At 44.2% G+C, this 25,133-nt stretch overlaps 1 protein-coding gene across 4 annotated transcripts in view; it reads left to right on the top strand.

Moving 5' to 3' along the window:
* The window catches only part of ccdc88c (coiled-coil domain containing 88C), a 253,769-nt gene that overhangs the window by 131,938 nt on the left and 96,698 nt on the right, over positions 1 to 25,133 (top strand). For 3 of the 4 annotated variants that reach the window (XM_060829470.1, XM_060829472.1, XM_060829471.1), the window contains exons 5-11: positions 5,786 to 5,844; positions 6,844 to 6,927; positions 12,382 to 12,522; positions 17,590 to 17,777; positions 20,455 to 20,536; positions 21,539 to 21,697; positions 23,840 to 23,986. In XM_060829470.1, the coding sequence (XP_060685453.1) occupies positions 5,786 to 5,844; positions 6,844 to 6,927; positions 12,382 to 12,522; positions 17,590 to 17,777; positions 20,455 to 20,536; positions 21,539 to 21,697; positions 23,840 to 23,986 (860 nt within the window). Of the gene's footprint in view, positions 1 to 5,785; positions 5,845 to 6,843; positions 6,928 to 12,381; positions 12,523 to 17,589; positions 17,778 to 20,263; positions 20,349 to 20,454; positions 20,537 to 21,538; positions 21,698 to 23,839; positions 23,987 to 25,133 lie in introns of those variants that run through there. The other variant, XM_060829474.1, reaches the window with a different exon arrangement.

Here is a 25,133-nt window from a genome sequence, read left to right as displayed (position 1 = left end):
TGGGTTGAGGGGTGAAGGAAGTCCACAATAAGGGGGTGTGAACTTAAATTTTGTTCAGGCAGTGGTTGTAAAAGAGATGGAACCAAGGTGTGAAGATTCAGTTAAAATACTGATGATCTAATTGAATGGGACTTAATTTTAAAGGGAAAGGCAGGAGAGGGGATTTGAGGAAAAACTTTTTTTCACCCAGAGGTTGGTAGGAGTCTGGAACACACTGTCTGGGAGGGTAGTGGAGGCAGGAAACCTTGCAGCCCTTAAAAAAAAAATACTTGGTTGAGTGCTTGAAATGCAATAATATTCCAGCTCTGGGCCCAGTGTGGGGAAGTGGGACTCGTGTCAGTAGGAATAGGTTTTCAGCAGCCCAGACTTGATGAATAGCACAAGAGACTTCTTGTCGTCCCAATATTCATTCCTCCCTAAGTTTACTGCTCATTTGAACTGGATCTTATTTGAAGGGACGGATGTCTTGTTGAAATTGCCATTCACTCCATAGGGTAAATGGGCTTATTTCCCACCAATCAGATTATTGATGGTATTCCAAAGGTGCTGCTGACAAGCCCACCCCATGTTTCTTGAGAAGGTCATCTTGGGGCCTGGTGTACAGTTGTGTAGTAATCATGTTTCTAGAATGTTAATCCAGAAATCCAAACTGAGAGTCGATGGAGACAGGGATAGCAATGACGAGGCATTGAATAATGGAGCAGGGTTGAGGGATTGCTCCTGGTCCTACCTCTTCCACATTCAACATTAAGTTCAAATTCCACAATGCTTCACACTAAACAACTCTAACTGTAGAAAAATGACCATGTTGTGCAAAGTCAATTGCTGTAGTAATCTCCTTTGGAGAAGGCAACTTACTATCCTGACCTGGTCAGGGATAACTTTGTCTGGCTCCAGTCCCACAGGGATATGGTTGACTCCTAACTGAAGTGGGCAAAAGTGAGGACTGCAGATGCTGGAGATGAGAGTCTAGATTAGAGTAGTGCTGGAAAAGCACATCCTCGGATGCTGTCTGACCTGCTGTGCTTTTTCAGCACTATTCGAAGCTAGACTCTTATCTCCTAATTGAAGTGACCTTGTAAGACACTGACTTACATTGAACCACGAGTAAGGATGTGTTGGTTGGATGTTGAGTTTAAGGCAGGTTGCAGGTTCTCAAACTCAGCAGGAAATGGTGCTTCAGACATGAATCAAAGGCTGCCCTTGACCTTTTACTGTAAGATACACATGTTGTTTGACCTCTGCAGGAAAGTTCTCGAATGCCAAGTCTCCTCGACTTTGATAGCAGTCATGTTGATACATTTCCTTTTATAATCGCTTAACATAAGCTCTTCGCTACATGCCAGCAATAATGTTAATTTATCCCACAGTGATCATTAACATAAACTTTACTTAAACGTGAACTCCCATTCTTAATGTCCTTTTGGATAGTGCACAAGATACAGATCTCAGTCTGCAGCAACCCCAACTCTCCGTGAATTTGAAACCTGATTTCAGAGATTATTTGACAGACTCATCCTCTAACATTGAAACACTTCCTCTCCTTCATTTGAAGGCCAAATACATCAGCTGACCAAACTGTGTTTATTTTTACTTCATGGAGAGGGTAAAAAGTGAATCTGGTTGTGGTTTCTTTGGCAGGATGGGAGCCCATTGTCAGTTTGGAGTGTTTTTACTGTGAGGTGCCTCGGTGGGATAGTGAATGTTTGTTAGTTTAACATTAGCTCCACTCTTTTATTTTTGTAAACATTGGATTTAAGAGCAATAATGGGAATGTTTTCATCAGCCTGTTTTTAACCTGCTGGAATTACAACTTCCTCTGACAGTAAATATAGAACAGTTCAACAATAGACTACAGTTTCTGGGTATGTCTGGCTTATGGTTTTAAAAGTGTCTTCTTTACTTTTTTTTGTTTCAAAGTTCATGGCTGATTACAAATCTCCCTTTTCTTGTGCAGTATACAGGCCAATGCCCACCCTGTTTGAGCCTTAACAGTTTTTCCTATAGTTCGTAGAAACATAGAAAATAGGAGCAGGAGTAGGCTATTTGGCCCATCGAGTCTGTTCCGCCATTCAGTACGATCACAGCTGATTGTCCAATTCAGTATCCAGTTCCCAGATTTTCCCCATCCCCTTTGATCTCTTTAGCGCTAAGAACTACATCCAACTTAGAATCATTTGAATTCTTACAGTGTGGAAGCAGGCCATTCGGCCCATCAAGTACACATCAACCTTCCAAAGAGCAACCCATCTAGACCTCAGCCCCCTACCCTTTCCCTGTACCCTGCATTTCCCATGGCTAATCCATCCAGCCTGCATATCCCTGGACACTGTGCAATTTAACATGGCCAATCCACCCTCCTCTTTGCAGTGTGGGAGGAAACTGGAGCACCTGGAGGATGCTCCGGCAGACACTCGGGGAGAATGTGCAAATTCCACATGGACAGTCACCCAAAGGTGGGCTCAACCCTGGATCCCTGGCACTGTGAAGGAGCAGTGCCAACCATTCAGTCACCATGCCACCCAGTTCTTCATGAAATTATTCCATGATTTGGCCTCAACTGCTTTCTGTAGCAGAAAATTCCACAGGCTCACCATTCTCTGGGTGAAATTTCTCTTCATCCCAGTCCTAAATGGACTCCTTGATTATTAGGAACATCCTTTCCACGTCTACCCTATCTAGTCCAGTTAGGTTTCTATGATTCCTCAACTCCACTGCATATAACCCTAACTGAAGCAAAAGCAGAAGTTGCTGGAGAAACTCGGCAGGTCTGGCAGCGTTTGTAAGAAGAAAACAGAGTTCACATTTCAAAACAGGTGACTCTTTAATCAGAATCCTAACAGATCCAGTCTGTCCTGATACGTGTCAGTCCTGCTATCTCAGGAACCAGTCTGGTCTGTGCTCACAGCACACAAACTGGCCATTCATCCCAACAGCTCCATGTCAGCGTATAGGTTCCACATGAACCTTACCACTCCTCTTTTCATCTTTCCTCATCAGTGTACCCTTCCCTTCCTGGCTTATCAAGCTTCTCCTTCAATGCACTTATCCTTGGGTGCTAAGGAGGTAGTGCAGGGAAGGTGTTCAGGTAGAAAATTCGCCAGGATCTGATGGGGCCAACTCGATGGGCTGAAGGGCCTACTCTTCCTATTTCCTCTGTTCCTAAGTAACATGTTCCACAATCTGACCACTCTGAGTAAAGAATTGGATGTGTTTGTGACTATTTTATATTTATGCCTCTTAGTTTTAGACCTACCTTGAGTGGAAATATCTCCACTTTTATCCGAACAAATCATTTGCTCATCTTAAGAACTTCCAACAGCTAGCATCTTAATGTCCTTTTTTCTAGCAAGGAGGGAAAAAAAAGCCCAGCGTGCTTAATCTTTACTCATTCATGTCCTTTCCAATTCTAGTGCTTCAGCATATGTTTTGCACCTTCTCCAGTGCCTCCTTATCCTCTGCATAATTTGCAGACTGAAGCTGTGAGCACTGTTCCCAACACGGTCAAATCCAGATTCTGTACAAAAATAACTTGCATTTCTATAGCAACTTTGTGACTACACTATGCCCCAAAGCACTGTACAGCCAATGAATTGCTTTTCAAACAGGGTGGCACGGTGGCTCAGTGGTTAGCACCTCTGCCTCACAGCACCAGGGACCCGGTTCGGTTCCAGCCTCTGGCGATTGTCTGTGTGGATTTGCACGTTCTCCCCGTGTCTGCGTGGGTTTCCTCCCACATCCAAAGATGTGCAGGTCAGGTGAATTGGCCATGCTAAATTGCCTGTAGTGTTAGGTGCATTAGTCAGAGATAAATGTAGGGGAATGAGCCCGGGTGGGTTACTCTTCAGAGGGTCGGTGTGGATTTGTTAGGCCGAAGGGCCTGTTTCCACACGATGGATTCTGAGACCAGATAATCTCGTTTGTGTGATCCTAACTGGGGGATAAATATTGGCCTGGACACTGAGGATAATTTTAGTTTCTTTTCCTTCTTTGAAACGTTTAGTTCTTATCTACCCACCAGTGAGAGCAGATGGGCCTCCCCAGTTTAACTCCTCACCTGAAGGTTGACATGTCCAACAGTGGAGCACACCCTCAGTACTGTAACGGGAGTAATTAGCCTAGGTTTTAGTGTTTGGATGCCTTTCAAGATCATTTCTTTCACAGTTTACAGGCTTCCTAATCATATAATGTCCCACCCCATTAATTAGCTTTCACAGCCAATTTCAGTGAAGTGAAATCGACCTGGCAATGAAAGCGACCTGGCCCATTTAATCTCCTCTTGCAACCAGTTTCCTCTCATGGGCTTTAAAGCCATCCCATTAATCTTCTTGGGCGTTCTGCATAAAAAATAAAATTGAGCCGCCAAAGTTAATCATGTCAACAGTTGCACTCTGAATTGAAGGGTTGTGCATCCAAATCCCACTCTTGGGACTTGAGCACATAATTCAGTCAGACGTTCCAATGCATTGGTTGGGAGGTGCTGCACTAGTGAGGATGCTTACCTCTCGACTGGGACATTAGACCGATTCTCTGTCTGACCCCTCGGCTGGAAATGTGCAATCGTTTAGCAGTATTTTGAAGGAGAGTTGGTGAATTCTTACTGGTATTGGTACCAGTTTCTATTTCTTACTGACAGCAGTAAATAGAGACTAATTGGTCATCGCCTCTGTGCACAGTGAGATCCCACAATAATGAAATAAAAGATAATTTACTCAGTTTTCTAAACAGCCCCAAACATTCATATCAGGCAATAGCTAGGTACTTTAATGAGGGTGAAGGGCTTATGCTCGCAACGTCACTCCCCTGCTCCTTGGATGCTGCCTGACTGGTTGTGCTTTTCCAACACCACAGTGTTTGACCCTTAGTTTAATGACTTGTGTGAAAGATCAGTATTGGCTGGAATTCAGCCCTTTTTATGTTTCTCAAAGGACATGAACCCACCACATCAAAATGTGAGCTGGAGGCAGTGGGGTTAGAGGGTTTAAGTGTCAACCAGAGCTCCGGTGCGAGTTCACTTTCAGATGGATATTAAACTGATGCCCTGTTTGTCCCCTCAGTTGGGTATCAGCCATCTTGTGGCACTGTTTAAAGGAAGCTCCTGGATGTTCTTCCTTGTGTCTTTGCCAATATTTATTCCTACATTGCAAAACGTCATTATCACGTTGTTTGTGAGAGTTGGCTGCTTCATGTCCTACAGTACAACACTTGACTGTGTTTCAAAACTACGTAATGGGTTGTTGTTAGATACAGACTCTGCTCAGACTGCAAAAGCTGTAGTGAAAGCAGGTGCCATTTTGTTTGAACCAGCTGTACCTCAGCTATTATCCAGTGAGCCAGAAATGTGTTACAAACCTCACCTAAATCTCAATTCACTGGGCAGTGACCGAGATTGAAATTTTGGTGAATTTTATTAAGCTGGTTACTTTTACAAATCTAAGAATGAATAACTTTGCAACAGGAGATCGTGTGGTGCAGTACTGTCTCAAATACACACACACACACACACACACACACACGCGCGCATGCACACACGTCATTCTGCTATAACGTGAGTTTTGATAATGTGATACGATTGACGAATTGGGGACACTGTTTCTATAATGCGAGCTTTTAAAGAGTGTGTTGGTTATAATGTGATTCCAACTGTTGTCTCTCAATTTTCTTATAACACAAGGTTGCACAAGGACAGAACTACTGCATTATAGCAGGACTGACCAATACACCGATACATATTGTTTGGGAAGTAGTTCATACTAAAACCTCCTTCCATTTAAATTTGCTACAGGAAAGAGTATGGATGAAATGAAGAAGGTGTTGTTACTGATGCTGGGATGTGCTGTACAGGTAAATCGTGACGCCTCATGCTAACAAACGAGCAAAGAAATAAAATGCAGCTTTCTGTCCAGGGTGTTCTCTTTAATTCATAAGTGAACTTTTCAAGAAGGGTACCTTACACCTGCAGTTTGTAATTTCTTGTGTTGAATCTTTAGCTTCATTGTGAAGAGTACAAGAAATGGGAAGGTGGAATGCTCTTTGTTTCTCCTCTATTAGCAATCCCCAAAAAAAATAAAGAAAGTGTGGAGGAGCCTAAATCAGAAAGCTGCTTACTGTTGGAAAACTGTTGTACGTGAGCTGGGAAACTGTGTGCCACAGGACTCTGTGTGACTTCCTATTGTATCGCAGCAACATCCATGTTTCTGTAAGCACCTCTAGTTCAGTTTCAGAAAGTGGCATTGAACCATGGGATCCGAGTGTGTTGACAGCAGAGGATGCCATTCCACCCACTTTGTCTGCTTTTTCCCCTTGGTGCTTTAGGGCACTCATTTCAGTAATGGAACAGAACTGGCTGGAATGGTATATCCAAACAGGCAAACCAGACCTGGTCACTCTTAGACAACGGGCAGGACCCTCACTGACTGCTGGAGAGGAATCTGTTCCACTGAACTGCCATCTCTCACTTTTTTTTTCAATTGGATCCCACTATACAATGCAGTAAGGGAAGGTCAGATGCAAAGGAGCTGTGTGATAAATCAGGCAAAAAGCACCACATTTTTTTTGATTCTGATCTCCAACATCTGCAGTCTTCACTTTCTCCCCCAGTAAGTCAGGCAGTCAGACAGGATATTGGGATGAGTCAAATCAATTGGCACATCCTAGAAAGCTGAAAGGAATCTTCTTCAGAACCTTGTGTTTGTGAACAGTTACTGATCGTGAATATAATACCTGTGCCCTAGCTCCATTTTATTTATGTTAAATGTTTGAAATGCTGATGTATATTCAAAGTGCAATTTGAATCTATGTTCTGCTTCTTCACTGCCACCACGACCTCAACCCCGACCCCAGTGTGAACGGAAGGAAGAATTCATTGAAAGAATCAAGCAACTTGACATTACAACTCAGACAGCCATTGTTACTCACATACAAGAGGTAAGTGCATCTAAATGGTTCTCATTGCTGTCTGTAACAGACAAGTGGATCATGCAGAATGCTAGGTCGTGAGTGGAAGGGTTAGATGGACCTCTTGTTCCGATGTAAAGAAACTGAATTCTTAGACTTTGGCCATCACTGACAAGGCTGGGAATTAATGCCAATCCTTTCATGCTCTGTGATGTGACACCTTCCTGAACCAATAGCACATCTGTTATACTCTGTTGTGGCTGCAACTCCTGGCTGGTTGTGTCTCCTATGTTGCAACAGTGGCTACATTTGAAAAATATTTAATTAAATATAAGACAATTTGAGATCTCCATTGGTCATGAAAGGACAGTGTTGACACATACCTGTCTTTCCAAGCACTGCTGTGTGGCCTCTTCCTTATCTTTGTGTTGTTGTTCATATTGTCTCTCCAATTTCCCAATGCTTCCTCATTAGTGGGACGGCAAGTCTCTGTTCATGTGTTAAAACTGGAAGATATTGAACTGTTTGGACACTTTGTGGTTAATTTAAGGTTTTACCAGTGGCTTTGGAAAAGCAACCAAGCGTTGCTTTCAGGGAGATGGGATATAGGACCTATTGCCTTTTGCCTTGCTGGAGTGCCTAGTTGAAAGAGATTAGGGGGCCCTGTCCTAATAATTGCCAAGCAACTTTTTTTTTCTGGTCTTAATTTCTGTTTAACAAATCCGAGGGAGATAGAGGGAGAAAATTCTCTAACGCTTGTTGGAAAGGGGTGTGTGTGTGTGTGTGTGTGTGTGTGTGTGTGTGTGTGTGTGTGTGTGTGTGTGTGTGTGTGTGTGTGTGTGTGTGTGTGTGTGTCCTTCTCTCTGTCTCTGTCTCTCCACCCTTTTTGTTTTTCAGCCCATTGGCCAGTAAAGGTTTCTTAGCGGTTTAAAGCACATTTAGTTCAAATTCCTGATTATACCTTAGATTTTAACCAGTTTTGCAATTTGTTTTAACAGTTTTATAACAAAGGGGTTAATTTTTGAGTTTATTAAAGGAACCAGTGAAAGTCTATTTTATTCTGGGCGCAGTACATAAGGGAAACAATTGGCCATTTTGGTGATTAAGTCAAAACATTTATGCGCATGGCTGGGGATTGGTTAGCTCAGTTGGTCGGACAGCCAGTTTGCAATGCAGAGTGGCGCTAAAAGGGTGGGTTATATTCCCGTATGGGCTGCAGTTAATATGAAGGATTCTCCCCTGACCTGAGACATGGTGACTGTCACGTTAAACCACCACAGGTCTTCTCTGTCTGAGAGGGCAACCTATGGTCCGGTAGGACGATGGTAACTTTACCTTTCACTGATTACTGGTGCGATTACCACCATCACAGTCACAACCCTCTTCTTTGTATTTGTGTTGACCTTTTCAGTGACAAGAGAACATGTCCTCTGCCCACGGTGATGAGTTCAACTTTCACTTTCTAGCCCCCCCCAGCATCTCGGATGCAAACTTCCAACCAATTCAGTTCACTCTGAATATATCTAGAAACAGCAAAGGCCATGGATCCTGCAAAAGCTGACAGTTGGTGACTTGTCCACCAGAACTAACTGCACTCCAAACCACGACCTCTGGAGGAAGAATGCCTTTATCACCTTGGGACCCTCCAACCACACGGCATCAATGTCGATTTCACCATTTCCTCATTTCCCCTCGCCCCACCTCATCCCAGGTCTGACCCTCCAACTTGCCACCGGCCTCTTCAACTGTCCTCCCTGTCCATCTTCCTTCCCATCTATCAGCATCACCCCCCCCCCCCCCCACCCACCTCCAGCTACCTATAGCCTTCCAAGTTATCTTTACCCCAGCCCCCCAACTCCCTGCTATTTATCTCTCAGCCCCCCCTCCCCCAACCACCACATTCCAGATGAAGGGCTTATGCCTGAAACATTGACTCTCCTCCTTAGATGCTTCCTGACTGGCTCTGCTTTTCCAGCGACTCCCTTTCTGACTCTACGCTCTTACCCAGTATAGTAACAACACTGAGGTCGACCCGGCAATGTGGAAAAATGTCGTGTCGACAAAAAGTAGGACAAATCGAACCAGCCAATTACCGCCCGTCAGCCATAATAATAGCGAAGTGAGGAAGGGATCAGTGCAGTCAAGCAACGCTTGTGAAGAAATAACCTGCTTATTGATGCTCAGTTAGCACTTAGTTTCCAATGTTGATGAGTATAGTTTGTGTTTTATGATCATTTTCATTGCAGCAAAATGTGCTAAGAAGTGTAGATTTATACCTCTGGGCTTATCTATTATTCACTCAACAGTTACGTTATCTCTGATTCAATCAGCAGTATCTGATTACAGAACAAAAATAGTGAGTCAGCGTTTGGAGACTAATCTACCGGACCTGCTGAATATATTTGCATTTTCTGTTTCTATTTAACCCTATCACCCATCTTAGTTCTTCCTACAGTTTTTAAAGTTTTATTTTAAATAAGCACATCCTGATTACAAGAGGGAGATGGTGACCTGATGGTTGTTTGTTAACCAGTGAGATAGATGAGGGTGAACTGATTGATATGGTGTATTTGGATTTTCAGAAGTCTTTTGAGAAGGTCCAACATAACAGGGCAAAGTTAAAGCACACAGGGGTAATATATTGACAAGGATCAAGGATTGGTAGACAGACAGGATACAGAGAGGGGAGTAAATGGGTCTTTTTTTCCAAGCGACCAGGCAATGACTAGTGGGGTACCCTAAAAATGAGTGCATGGACCCCAGCATTTCATGGTATATGAGAGTGAACCAAATGCAAGTTGAGAAGGGGAGTCCTTCTTAGTGATCTCCACCAGTATGGGAATTGAACCCACTTTGTTAGACCCTCCGCTGGGGTATTGTGTACAGTTGTGGGTACCACATTTTGGGCAAGATGTGAACTCATTGGAAAAAATGCAGAAGCGATTTCCACATCATCCAGAATGATTGATTGAAGAAGTTGGGACTGTTGTCCTGGGAGTGAAGGAGGCTGAGTGGGAATCTGATGGATGTTTTCAGATCAGGAGCGGGCTGGCTAAAGTAGATGGGGAGAAGCAGTTTTGTAAAAGAAAAATAAGCAAGAGGGCATAAGATTTTAAGTGATGTGTAAAGAAGCAAGGGTGGTGTAGGAGAGGATGAAAATCTTTTTCACACAGCGAGTAGTTAGGTTTGGGGGTATACTTCCTGGAAATGTGGTAGAGGCTGATTCAGTTGAGGCATTCAAGAGGGCATTGGATAGTAATGGTTTTTAGGGATACAGGAAAGGGACTAGAGACTAGAACTGGTGCAGACATGATGGGCTAAATGGCCTCCTGCACCATAACAATTCTGCAATTCTGTGATCAGTGTGCAAGCATACCTTGGGGACTGTGTGTGTTTGTGTCTGTGTCTGTGTCTGTGTGTGTATTCCTGCCTGCGTGTGTGTTCCATTCACTTGTTAATGTTCTAGCTTGTCAGTGAGCAGACATAATTATATGCTTTGCAATTTGTTACATTTCTTCAATGAATAACAAAGATGAAAACTGTGCCTCTAATGATTATGTGGAGTAAGTCGTGCCACACATGGTGATTACAGAATCTCAAAGGATGTTTGTGTGTGTCTGTGAATGTGATTTTGTTGCTTGTTCTGAGCTCATCAGATGGAGATTGGGATCTCCAGGGGATGAGTTTTCCACCCTTGGGGCAAAAGTAGTACCTCTTTCAAAATACTTTGGGAAGTCTTGAGGAAGGTTCCTACTGGGATTGATTGGGCATTCACTCTGATCCCCCCCAAAGCTCCTGCACTGTGAACTTGGGGTCAAGGTCAAGTCCACACCCAACCCCATCAATGTACTTGATCAGGAATACAGGCAGATGATGTTTCTTTTAGGAAAAATCAAAACTTGAGGCCGCCACCCCCCCATATAAAACAGGTATTAGATTTAGAGACCGATTGTATTGTCACATGCACTCAAGTGCAGGAGTACGGTGAAAAGTGCATAATGTCATCACATACGGTGCCACTCTAGGTACAAAAGTATCCAAGTACAAGAAAACTTTGGTGCAAAGTTGTAAAGGAAACAAAGTTAAACAATTATAGAGTCATAAAGTCCTACAACACACAGAAAGGTCCTTTAGCCCACGCTGGTCCATGCTGACCAAAATGTTCGTCCACATGAACGCCATTTCCTTGCACTTGGCCCATATTCTTTTAATGCTTTCTTACCCAAGTATTTGTCCAAATGCCCTTTTAAATGTTGCTATTGTACCCACCTCAACCACTTCCACAGGCAGCTCATTCCATACGCGTACCCCCCTCTGTGTAAAAAGATTGCCCCTCAGGTTCCCTTTTATTCTTTGCCCTCTAACTTAAACTAATGCCCTTCAGTCCTTGATTCCCCATCCCTGGGAAAAAGACTGAGTGCATTCACCCAATCTACGACTCTCATATACTTATATACTTCTATAAGGTCCCCCTCAGTCTCTTGTGCTCCAAAGCAAAAAGTCTGAGCTTGTCCAGCTTCACCCTATAACTCAGACCGTTGAGTCCAGGCCATATCCTTGTAAGTTTCTTCTGCACTCTTTCCAGTTTAATAACATCCTTCCTATAGCAAGGTGACCAAAACTGAACACTGTCCTCCAAGTTTGCTCACCAACGTCCTGTACAACTGCAATATACCTTCTCAACTTCTATACTCAATTCCCTGACTGATGAAGGCCAGTGTGCCAAAAGCCGCCTTCACTGCTAAGTCGACCTGTGACTCCACTGTCAGAGACCCGTGCACCTGAACTCCAAGGTCCCTGTGTACCACTATACTCCTTAAGGCCCTACCATTCACCATGAAACTCCTACCTTGATTTGACTTTTTAAAATACGAGACTTCACACTTAACTATATTAAACTCCATTTGCCATTTCTCAGCCCAGTTCCCCAGCTGATCAAGGTCCTGCTGCAATTACTGACGACCTTTCTCACTGTCCACGACACCACTTTATTTTAGTGTCATCAGCAAACTTACTAATCGTGCATTGTACATTCTCATCCAAATCATTGATACAGATAACAAACAGCAACGGGCCCAGGACCAAGGCCTGAAGCACTCCACTAATCTCAGGCCTCCCATATCCTTCCACTCTCACCCTCTGCTTCCTACTATCAAGCCAGTTAAGCAATACCTTCATGGAATAAATAGAAAAATAAAGAAATAAGGTAATAGTTAACATGGAAGTCCTTCTTAGAGAAAAAGGAATAGAGTTCAAAGTTCAACAATAAATTCAATGGGGAATTCACATTTTGGTGAATTGTGTGAACGTACCTGGGGGAAAGCTACACAATCACAGCAGGGAAAAAGGAATAGAAGGTTTTATTGATGACACTGTGAGGTGAAGAGGGATTGTCAGGAGGTTTGTGTGGAGCTGATCAAGCAGGTGGAATGACCTGCTTTATTAATGGCAGACCTGATGGAACTTTCTGCTTCACCCTTACAGATCACTCACAACCAGGAGAACGTGTTTGACCTTCAGTGGATGGAACAGACTGAAATGCCAGCAGATGACCTGGAGGCTCTCTCTAGGTCAATGGTCTTTCACCTGAAGAGACTTCTTGAGGACAGGGATGAGTACTCAGAGGTAGGAGTCTTCACAAAACTCTCCAATGATTCTGAGATTGTAGCTAGCCTTGAATTTGGCTTACTTAGAAGCACAGAATCATAGAACCCCCACCGTATTCTTGTAACCCTGCATTCCCATGGCTAATCCACCTAGCCTGCACATGTCTGGCCACTACGGGCAATTTAGAACCAATCCACCCTAACCTGCACATTTCGGACTGTAGGAGGAAACCAGAGCACCTAAAGGAACATCTGGAGAAAGCCATTGAAATTAATTTACCATTTGCAAGCAGAGCGTGCACAGAGGTGGCCTGTTAAGGGTGTCATTGTTGACTTTGCTTCCTGAAGTCACTCACATTTATCAAATTCCTTTGTGACAGAATATTCCAGATTTGAACTGCACGTCAGATGAAAGTATTTTACTCATTGCCTCTTTGTCAGTACCTTTCTTTACCCTGCCTTGTAAAATTGACAAGTTTCTTTTTATTTGTACTGTCTCAGCCCAACCTCCCCTTTTGATGTTGGGCACTGACCTGAAACATTAACTGTGTTTTGCTGTCCTTAACTAATGCTTGTCCTGCTGAATACCCCCCAGCTTCTTTTGTGTTTATTCCTCTCTGCTCTGAGCAATTCCTGGAGAGGACCCTCTTCTGGTTAATGAACGTTCAAAATGAAGTTGAGCCCCCTCTGTGACAGGAGTCTGTGATCTGCTGCAAGAGACCCATCAGGTGAAAGCAAAATACTGCAGATGCTAAAAATGTTTTTCTTAAACCCATCCATGTTATTCACCCCAGCCACACCTTGTGTTTGTAAATCCTCATATATTCATCTCATCAAATTACGGTTGGGAGGTGGTGATGTCACTAGTCTTGTAATCCCAACCCCAGACTAATGCTTGGGGCATGTGGGTTCAAGTCCCACCAGAGCAGTTGGTGGGAATTGTATTCACTTGGTAAATCTGGGATATTAAGCTCGTCACAGTCACGGTGCCCAATTATCACACAATGTCTGGAGTGTTCTTTGGAGAAGGAAATCTGCCCTTACCTGCTCTGACCTACATGTGACTGAACTGCCCTCTGAAGTTATTCAGCAAGCCCCACAGTTTAGGGGGAATTAGAGAAGGGCAACAAATGTAGGTTTTGCCAGAGAAGCCCACATTCCCATGAAAGAATAAAGAAAAACAATCAGTTTCTGAAGCTGCTTCTGTGAAGAGAATTGAAAGTGTAAATGTTTACTCCTGAGTCGATAGTTCTGAAATCACAAGCTTTCAGAGCACAGCTCCTTCATCAGGTGAAGACTTCATGTGACAAATGGGCAGCACTCTGAAAACTTGTGATTTCAAATAAACCTGTTGGACTATAACCTGGTGTCGTCTGACTTCTGACTTAGAGACATAGAGATGTACAGCATGGAAACAGACCCTTTGGTCCAACCTGTCCATGCCGACCAGATATCCCAACCCAATCTAGTCCCACCTGCCAGCACCCAGCCCATATCCCTCCAAACCCTTCTATTTATACACCCATCCAAATGGCTTTTATAGAGTCATAGAGATGAGAAGTTGAGCATCAGTGAGCCTGACATGAGTTGAACACGCAACCTTCTGATTTGGAGTCAGGCGCGCTACCATTGTGCCACAAGACTGTCCACCCCAGTCGAACCCCAGCACCTCCACACCATCAATAGTTCTGGGCTCAGCACTAATGGTTTCTCTGCATCTACCTGATCTACAATGTCTTCAATGCTTCAAGCAGAATGCCCCTTCAACCTCTAGATTCAAGTATACACAGAGTTTAGGTTTAGGATTATTTAATATTGTTACTTGTACCGAAATGGGTAATGTCGCCAAATTCCAACACCGTCTTTATTGGCCACTGGTGCTTTGCCAGTTCCCTGTGTAAGAGCAAGTCAGTGAGTCCTACTGCCCTGCCTTTTCCAATAATCCTACACAACCTTTCACAATAGGTGCTCACTCTGCTCCTTTTGAATTTGACAATCAGGTCTGTCTCCACCACACTCATAGGCAGAGCATAGCACATCCTAACCAGTCGCCACAAGGCTATGTGGTTTCAAGACCCCCCCCCTTCTTAGCTTACTCCCAGCAAATGTATAATCTCTGGAGAACAAGATGGACAAACTCCGATCATGGCTCAGCTTCCAGTGTGAACTGTGGGACTGCTACGCACTCTGCTTCATAGAAACCTGGCTCAACCCATCCATTCCCGACTGCCCACTGCAGCTTGATGGTTTTTCTATCCATCCTGCTGACTGTACAGCGTCCTCGGGTAAGACAAAGGGTGGAGGGGTTTTCTTTTTAATCAATAACTTGTGGTGCATGGACATTGCAGCCCCTGGGCAGCCATTGCTCCCTAAATCCTGAATTCCTCACCATCAAATGTCGCCCCTTCTATCTACCATGGGAATTTACCGCTGCTATACCAACTGCTGTGTACATACTGCCACAAGCAAAGGTTGAGGAAGCTCTGGATGTGCTGTACTCCCCCACTAACACCCTGGAGATGGAACACCCCGAGGCCCTGTTTATTGTAACTGGTGACTTCAGTCAGGCCTGTCGAAGGAAGATGTTGCCCAAGTACCACCAGAATATTACCTGTCCCACCAGGGGCCCAAACATTTCAGACTGCTGCTACACCACTGTGATGGATGCCTACCACTCCATCCCCACCCTCCTTTCGGGAACTCCGACCACAATGCCGTGTTTCTTCCCCTCGCTTGGTCAAATCTCAGATGGTGACGAAACAGACTACAGATGGGAGGTGGAAGACCTGGAAAAATGGTACACTGAGAACAACCGAGCTCTCAATGCCGGCAAAACCAAGGAACTCATTATTGACTTTCGGCGGGATGTTACTCATGCCCCCTACACATTAACAGCACAGAGGTGGAACGGGTGGAGAGTGTCAAGCTCCTGGGAGTGTTCATCCACAACAAGCTTTCTTGGACTCTTCACATGACGCACTGGTTACAAAGGCCTAACAACGTCTCCTCTTCCTCAAGCAGCTGAGGAAATTTGCCGTGACGGTGAATCCCCTTGCCAACTTTTATAGGTGCGCCGTCAAGAGCCTTCTGTCTGGATGTATCACCACCTGGTATGGTAACTGTACCATTCAAGATCGGAGACGGTTACAGAGAGTGGGAACTCGGCCCGGACAATCACAAAGGCCAACCTCCCATCTATAGAATCCATCTACCAGGCCCGCTGTTAAGGAAAGGCCGCCAGCATTCTCAAAGATCCATCCCACCCTGGCAATGTTTTTCTATAGCATCTACCATCAGGGAGAAGGTACAGAGCCTGAACGCGCACACACCAGCCGGTTTCGAAACAGTTTCTACCCTACTGTTGTTAGATACTGAATGGACTCAAACTCTTAACATTCGCCTGTACCTGTGTTTTTGTTTTTGCTGCTGTTTACCTATTATTTACTTAACTCTGCGATCTGCCTGTATTGCTCGCAAGACAAAGCTTTTCACTATGTCTTGGTACACATGACAATAAATTAAATTCAATGATAGAGGAAATTATCTGTGCCATTTTTGTTTCCTTTCCCATTCACTTCACTTCAGATGTGCTCTCCGGTTCTCAACCCTTTTCACAGTGGGAACAGCTTCTCCTTTTCTGCGCTGTACTCTGAGTTTGAACACACGTGGCGCAGTGGTTGGCACTGCTGCCTCACAGGGACCTGGGTTCAATTCCAGCCTCTGTTGACTGTCTTTTGTACATTCTCCCTGTGTCTGTGTGGGTTTCCTCTGGGTGCTCTGGTTTCCTCCCACAATCCAAAGATGTGCAAGTTAGTTGAATTGGCCATGCAAAATTACCCCCAGTATTCAAGGATGTGTAGGTTAGGTGCATTAATCAAGGGTTAATATAGGCTAGTAAGTTAGGGGAATGGGTCTGGATGGGATACTCTTTGGAGGGTCAGTGTGGACTTGTTGGGCTGAATGGCCTGTCTCCACACTGTAGGGATTCTACCTTAATCAAATCTGCTCTCCACCTTAGCCATGAGAGCCCCACGCTGCTGCCCTGTATCTGTGGAGAATTGGAAAATAACAGCCTGCTAATCCAACCTCAGCTTGTTTAATATCCTCTGTGAGTTTAACTCTGGGGGTCCAGGTTGATCTTTTTGTAAATTTGGCCTGTACTCTGAACAAGGCGATGATGTTCTTTCCTCTGTTATGATGCCTGAGTATGCATCAGGGAGATCAGATCATGACTTCATCGAATTTCTGCATTGATTTGTGAAATGTGTGTGTGTCTGTCTTGTGGACTGGCCCAACACCTATTGCTTATGTTTAACTGCCTTTGCGAAAGAAGTGGTGAGCAGCCTTCTTTACCCATAAATCCACAATCCCGTGTCGAGGACAATCTGGAGATTTGACCCAACAACAGTGAAGGAATGGTGATCTCTTATTTCCAAGTCAGAATGTTGGAAGGGAGCTTGCAGGTGATGGTGTTTCCATGTTTCTGCTACCCTTGTCCTTATGATGGTAAAGGTCATGGACTTGGTACATATTGTCAAAAGAGCCTTGGTCAATTTCAGCAGTGCACCTTGTAGGTGGTACACATTGCTAATACTGACCATCTGTGGTGGATGGAGTGAATGTTTGTGGACCTGGTGCTTTGACCTGGATGGTATCAAGCTCCTTGAGTGTTATTAGAGCTGCACCCATCCAGGCAAGTGAGGAGTATCCCATCCTGACTTGTGGCTTGTAGATGGTGGACAGGCTTTGGGGTGTCAGGGGGTGAGTTATTAATGTAGGGTAGATTCTGATTGGAGTTGTACTGGAGCAATGTGGTTCTGGGTGTGGAAAGTTTTCAAGCACAAGCCTTCTGTACCATTGCTGGAAAGTTATCAGGGCCCGTGGCTTTTGCAGCATTCAGCACATTTAGCTGATTTTTTTTATATCACATGGACTGGATCAAATTTGCTAAAGATGTGATGCTGGAGATGTCCATGAGGCTATTAACAATAGCCTCATCTAAAGACTTCCTGAGTCTGTCTGGACCTAGCTGAACAAAGAAGGAATAAGTATGATCCCATTTAATATTTTGTTTTTGCTTTGACAGGTAATTGTGGAGCTCACCCAAGAGCGAGACTACCTGCAGACCCAGCAGCAGCTCCCGAGTCCCGTAAAATCTTCGAGTCCTGAGTATTCAGCTCGGCCCAATGGGAATCTGAGCAAAGAGGAGAAGCAGCATCTGGCAGTGGATCTGGCTGACACCAAGGCAAAGCTCCGAAGAATCAGGCAGGAACTGTTAGTATCCACCAGGACCTGCTGCCACCTTGTACCCCCCACACACAGACAGACAGACTCACTCACCCACTGACTCTCTTGCACATTCTTTTCTTTCTTTCTTTTCTTTCTTTCTTTTCATTCTTTCTTTTCTTTTCTTTCTTTTCTTTCTTTTCTTTCTTTCTTTTCTTTCTTTCTTTCTTTCTTTCTTTCTTTTTTTTTCTTTCTTTCTCTTTCTTTCTTTCTTTCTCTTTCTTTCTTTCTTTCTCTTTCTTTCTTTCTTTCTCTTTCTTTCTTTCTTTCTCTTTCTTTCCTTTCTTTTTCTTTCCTTTCTTTTTCTTTCCTTTTCTTTCTTTCTTTCTTTCTCTCCCTCTCTCTTTTTGTCTCTCTCTCTCTCTCCTTCTCTCTCCCTCTCTCTTTTTGTCTCTCTCTCTCTCTCTCTCTTTGTCTGTCTCTCTCTGTCTCTCTCTGTCTCTCTCTCTCTCTCTCTCTCTCTCTCTCCCTCTGACCCTCTTGCACATTTTCTCATGCACTCATGTCGCTGCCATCAGAAAATCCAGGATTTGAGCCTAACCCCGGAGACCCGAGCTCAAAATATACATGGCAGTAGCACCAGTAACACACGCATGGATTGGCTGTTAAGTAAAATCATTCTGGTTCATCTAGCCAGCTTCACAGGATCAGGTGTTAGAGCTTTACATTCCCCAATCTGTCTGAAACAGTCAGATTTCTTCACCCCCACCAGATACCCCCCTGTCAGAAAAAAGAGTTGCACAAAAGCAGGTCGAACAACTTGAGGCCAACACTGCAATAGTTACCTGCAAAGTGCCTTGAATCTAATTCAGGAAAGTGCTCTGTCACACACTGAGCTGCAGTACCTCCTTTTTATACTGAGACACTGCTGCACTGTCAGATGTGTCAACGTTTGGATGGGTTCGTGACCTCCTGTCTGCCCCCTTGGGTGGGTATGTAAGATGGCACAGCACTAATACAACTGGAGGATATCCCCAGAGAGTCCCCTCAAGAAATCAGTTTTATCTTTCAATTATGTTGACTAAAATCCGATCACCTAGTCCTTCCAGTGTGAGAATTGGCAGCTGGGGACGTTGCATCAGTAACAATAGTTCAAAGGCACTTAACTAAAAACAGAAAGTGCTGCAAATATTCAGGAGGTCAAGCTGCCTGAGTGTAGAGAGAAACCCAGTTAGTCATATTGAGTAGCTTCTGATGGGAGGTCAGCAAGTTAAAATTCCAGCTGTTTCTCTCTCCATGGATGCTGCCAATCTGCTGCGTATTTCCAGTATTCCCTGGATTCCAGCATCTGCCACGTTTCCCTTTCATAACGCAGGCACACACACCCGCTCTGAAAACTAAAAGCCTCTAAAGTGAGGCTGTAACCGATTTAAGAATTTTGTCAGATTTGGAAGTTTGCCGAATTTCAGAACGAGTGCTTTGGGCAGTGGATGATTTGGAGCTAATTTAGGTCACATGCGGTCAAGTGTCATTTGAAGCATGGCTACAGACCAGTGGGCAGGGCGCTAGTTTAATGCCATGGAGCACCTCATTAACTCGTCCTGGTAAAACCATTCCACTGGAGTTGATGCTTTCATAAAAGATATACGGCACATTCTCAAAATGCCTGACTTTCAGAGAGCTCTCGCTTTAGAAAGCTTTGAGAAAGTGTACTGGTATCTTCAAATATAATTTGTTGGTCATTAGAGCAGAAGGATGCTATATAAATGCAAACTCCTTCTGTCATTAAACATGTGTGCTCCCTCGTGTACAGTGCAACACTCGTCGATTTTGATTTAATGTCTCATGTAGCTAAGTACAGTGAAATGTTTTTTGTTGTGAGCAGTACAGGCAGATCATAACATACATGGATCTCCCACACGTATGGATCATGCGGTGTTTAGACAGAATGAGGCATGCAAAGTTACGGCTAGCTCTGGACAATGCTCAGTACCAACACAGCATTGAAGTTGATTCCTTGATCATTGCAACGTTGAATTGGAGGTTTGGTATCCTCAGCGATAATCTGAATTGCCTGACGTCTGTTGTTTATGGTATCGGGTTGCAGGTATTTGTAAGGCACCATTCCCATTGGTTACCAGCTACAGGGAAACCCACACAAGCACAGCTCCTCCTCACAGTATTACAAAGAGAATGCAAATACAGCAAGAGCTGTAATGTAGACATTCCTGATGGTTCACGTAAGGGGCAGATTTGCCAATGTCTCCTTTTTAAGTGCTCTTGCCCTCAAATTACTTGCATTCTGAGAACAATCACCAAATCACTGTGCAGAGAAAGCTGTGTTACAAGCTGGGTATTAAGAGTGAGCACCTGCTCTTTCATCACTGTGGAACAAAGATAACACGTACGGCACGATATCCAGCAGCAAGTTCCCCACCATCTCACTTTGGAAATATATCGCCGTTCCTTCACTGTCCTGGAGTCAAAATCCTGGAATTTCCAGTGCTAACAGGACTGTGGGTGTATTCGTTCAAGAATGCAGCTTACTACCACCTTCTCGAGGGCAGTCAGGGATAGGCCATAAATGTTGGCCCAGCCAGTGCCGCCCATGTCCCACAAGTAAATAACAAAGAAAGCTTGTCCACTGTGATGGAATTTATGGCGATGGATTTTGAAGGAAGCTGTTTATAAAAGTCAGTTGATAATAACTTTTCCTTGTCCACAGGGAAGATAAAGCTGAGCAGCTTACTGACTCCAAACATGAAGTGGAGCGGCTTGATATGGAGGTGCAGAGATTACGACAAGAGGTAAGGAGAGCCCTTCTTGGTTCCTGCATCAAACATGATTCAACTGGGTCTCACTGTCCTGCCCCAGTGGATTGTGGTCCAACATGCCCAGGGGAAAAACCTTGTCTCTTTATTCTATCCATGCTCCTCATGATTTTATAAACCTCTATAAGGTCACCCCTCAGCCTCCGAAGCTCCAGGGAAATCAACCCTAGCCTATTCAACCTCTCCCTATAGTTCAAATCCTCCAATCCTGGCAACATCCTTGTAAATCTTCTCTGAACCCTTTCAAGTTTCACAACATCTTTCCAATAAGGAGGAGACCAGAATTGCTTGCAATATTCCAAAAGTCCTCTTCCATCCCATTGTATCTCATTCTATGATAGAGTTACACAGCACAGAAATAGACCCGTTGGTCCAACTCTGACTTGTTTGGAGCATAAATATCGATTTGGATGCATTGGGCTGAATGAACTGTTCCTGTGCTATTATAGAGGTCTACATGACAGAAAAAATGCCTTTTGACCCATCGAGTCAGGTCTGTTACAAACAAATACCTAACGACTGTAATCCCAAAATAGCTGTAAATGGTATGGAACAAGTGCTGATCATAATCCCAAACTAAACTAATCCCATCTGTCTGCATTTGGTCCATATCCCTCTAAATCTGTCCTCGTCATGCTCCTGTAACTATATCTGCATCTCCTACTTCCTCTGGCAGCTCGTTCCATACACGCACCGCCCTCTGTTTGAAATATTTGCCCCTCAGGTCCCCTTTAAATCTTTCCCCTCTCACCTTAAACCGATGCTCTTGTGTTTTGGATTCCCCTACCCTGAGGAAAAGACCTTATCAAAGCCCCTCATGATTTTATAAATCACTAAGGTCAGCTTCCTACACTCCATGGAGAAAAGGTCCCAGACTCTCCTTTATAGGTCAAACCCTCCAGACACAGCAACGTCCTGGTAAATCTTTTAGGGAGGGGAAATAAAAGTTAACAACAAATTCTTTTGGATCTTGCACAGAACATGCAGCTGACCACAGAAGCACGCTCTGTCAGAGCCTATCGGGATGAGCTGGACTCACTGAGAGAGAAAGCAGGCAGGGTGGACAGACTGGAGAATGATCTTATACGATGCAGGGAGAGGCTACATGATGTGGATTTCTATAAGGCCAGGATGGAAGTAAGCTGCATCTCTTCATCCCTTTCTTTTCCAGTGACAGATGGTGATACCGCTATTAACAGAAACAATAACGAAAGTTGGTGGAATATCTCAGCAGGTCTGGCAGCATCTGTAGAGAGAAGTCAGATTTAATACTTCAGGTCTGGTGACCTCTCTTTGGGATGTTCTGAGGAAGGGTCACTGGACACAAAACGTCAACACTGATCTCTCTCCACAGATGCTGGCAGATCTGCTGAGCTTTTCCAGCAATTTCTGTTTCGGATTTCCAGCATCTGCAGTTCTTTTGGTTTTAGAACAGAAATAAATGCCATTATTTCAGTCAATCACTGTTTAGAGGTGGCTGGGTTTAGTTTTTACTTATCTAAGTTGTAATACACATGTGTCCTCCATTTACTGCATCTTGCTGGAGAAATGTCCCTACTCTTACCAGGAGAAATTTCTACAGCTTTGATCGTGTAGCTTGTCAAAGCTCTTAAGTAGACTCTGGAGATACTTGTTATAATATGCTGTTTAAATAAACTTTGTTCACTGCCAAGTGTGATCTGGTTCCTGCTGTGAATCCTTCCTAATCTCCAACCTTTTGGCTCACATCATACATTGGAGGCAGCTATTCAATTCATTCAACATCCCGTAGCTGTAATTTTATGCCCTTCATCTATTTCTCCAATTGCCTTTTGAAAGTTATGCTTTTCCTTTCATTCAGGGGATAGAGACATTGTTGTGTCAGCCCAGTCCCTAATTGTTCCTGGAGGAATGTTGCTCTCAAGGTGGTTGTTTTCGGGAAGAGACTGATTTGCATTGGTAAAGGAGATGATTAGCTTCCCCTACAGTGTGGAAACAGGCCCTTCGGCCCAACGGCCCTCTGAAGAGTAACCCACCCAGACCCATTTCCCTCTGACTAAAGCACCTGACACTATGGGCAATTTAACATAGCCAATTCACTCCTGACCTGCACATCTTTGGACCATGGGAGGAAACCCACGCAGGCACAGGGAGAATGTGCAAACTCCACACACAGTCGTCCAAGGCTGGAATCGAACCTGGGTCCCTGGCACTGTGAGGCAGCAGTGCTAACCACTGAGCCACTGTGCTGCCCGCCAAGATCTGAAGAGAGAAGCAATGGTTTTGTCAAGGTCTGTTTTGAGCAGCTCCATGATGCAGGGCTCTGTGCTCCAAGGGCTATTCCTAGTAATGCACACCGAGACAAACATCAGCTTGGGTCTGCAGCCACTGCCAAAGCATGATGGAGAAAGGCCTGGTTAAGGCCTTTCAGCCAAAGTACTCTGGGGCTGGAAACTGTAGACTCTTATTGGGCTTTGTGCCTCAAGAAGATGTACGTTGTAACTGTCAGGAATATTGGTATTGTGTTGTGGCACCTGAGGATGGAACATGGTGCAGAAAAGTTGATTTCTCTTGCACTTTCAGTAAGTTTCAATTTGAATAATTTTACCCTCTGGCTGTGTGCAGGATATAGAATAGATATTGTAAATATTAAGAGTATTGCAGTTATATTGAGGCACTCACATGCAGTCTGGAGCTAGTTGAGTTTTCTTACAGAGTCTGCAGTTTTCAAGTGGAAATGTTTTGTGATATATTTTTTCAAATTTTACAAATGAAGAATATTTTTGAAAAGGTTTAGTAAAAGCAGATAGGTAGTCCATTATAAAATCTTTTTAGCTGACTTCCCTTGCTGTGATCTCAGAGGGCAGGAACATCAGATGATTTAATGGCTACCAGAATCATCATCACCAATAGAGAAAATTAGCCCAAACATTGACTGTTCTGAAATTTATATCTACAATCTTGGCTGATTCTCTAGTGCAGCACAGAGTGTGCTACATCGTAGGGGCATTGGAAACAAAAACAGAAATTGCTGGAAAAACTGAACAAGTCTAGCAGCATCTGTGGAGAGAAAGCAGAGTTAATGTTTTGGATTCAGTGACCCATCTTCAGAACCATTCAGTGGACATTAATCTCCACAACTCACTGTAGAAAGTTCTGTAAAGTTCTCCAGAATTGATGTAGGAATGCTGTTATAAAATGTGTATTTTTTAATCCAGTGATTTAATTAACTTGGAGTTGAAAAGGCTTTGGGAGTTGATTTCGACAGGGTCTTTGATGTTGTACCTTTCTCCCATTTAGGAACTCCGTGAAGACAATATAGTTTTAATTGAGACCAAGTCCATGTTGGAGGAGCAGCTGATCATTGCACGGGCTCGATGTGACAAGCTGCATGACCTGGAAAAGGAGAACCTGCAGCTCAAATCAAAACTACAGGACCACGAAATGGCAAGTAATACTCCACATTGGTGCAGGGCTCTACCCCCTACTGTTACCTTTAGAACATCTAACAAGGAGCTAACATCAAACTGTCAAAGTTGTTGATAGGAGTGTTGTAGAGAGATGCGTATGTCTGAGTATTTATGCTGTCTGACTGGTTGACTGCTCTCTGGTCATCATGTTGTGCTCCGTCTGTATTAGATATAGCTCGAGTTCTACATAAAATAATAGATTCCCTACAGTAGGCCATTCAGCCCATCGAATCCATACCAACCCTCTGAGGCAATTGCTGGAAAAACTGAACGAGTTTGGCAGCATCTGTGGAGAGAAAACAGAGTTAATGTTTGGGTCTAGTACCCTCCTTCAGAACCACTCAGTGGACGTTAACATCACCCCACCACCTCCACCACATCCCTGTAACTCTGCATTTCCCATGGCCAATCTACCCAAGCCTGCACATAGAGTCATAGAGATGTACAGCACGGAAACAGACTCTTCGGTCCAATCCGTCCATGCCGACCAGATATCCCAACCCAATCTAGTCCCACCTGCCAGCACCCAGTCCATATCCCTCCAAACCCTTCCTATTCATATACCCCCATCCAAATGCCTCTTAAATGTTGCAATTGTACCAGTCGCCTCCACATCCTGTGGCAGCTCATTCCATACACGTTCCACCCTCTGCGTGAAAAAGTTGCCCTGTAGGTCTTTTTTTTTATATATCTTTCCCCTCTTGACCTAAACCTATGCCCTCTAGTTCTGGACTCTCTGACTCCAGGGAAAAGACTTTGCCTATTTACCCTATCCATGCCCCTCATAATTTTGTAAACCTCTATAATGTCACCCCTGGACTGTGGGAGGAAACCCACGCAGACACTGGGAGAAGGTGCAAACTCCACACAGACAGTTGCCCGAGGATGGAACTTAACGCAGGTCCTTGGCACTGTGAGGAATCAGTGCTAACCACAGAGCCACCATGCTGCCCCACATTGCACTCCGTTTCTGTTAGGCGCAAGTACCCAGGGTCCCAGAATCCAGTTGGTGGATGGGGTTGAGATAAAGATAAACCATTACTTAATTGAATGATGGAATAATGTCTGAGGGCTAAAATGGCATTCTCCTGCTCCAGTGTTCCCCACTGAGGGCCCACCTTTTT

The sequence above is a fragment of the Hemiscyllium ocellatum genome, chromosome 8 (assembly GCF_020745735.1).
Source record: "Hemiscyllium ocellatum isolate sHemOce1 chromosome 8, sHemOce1.pat.X.cur, whole genome shotgun sequence".
Taxonomy (NCBI): domain Eukaryota; kingdom Metazoa; phylum Chordata; class Chondrichthyes; order Orectolobiformes; family Hemiscylliidae; genus Hemiscyllium; species Hemiscyllium ocellatum.
This window is presented reverse-complemented; position numbering and strand designations above follow the sequence as displayed.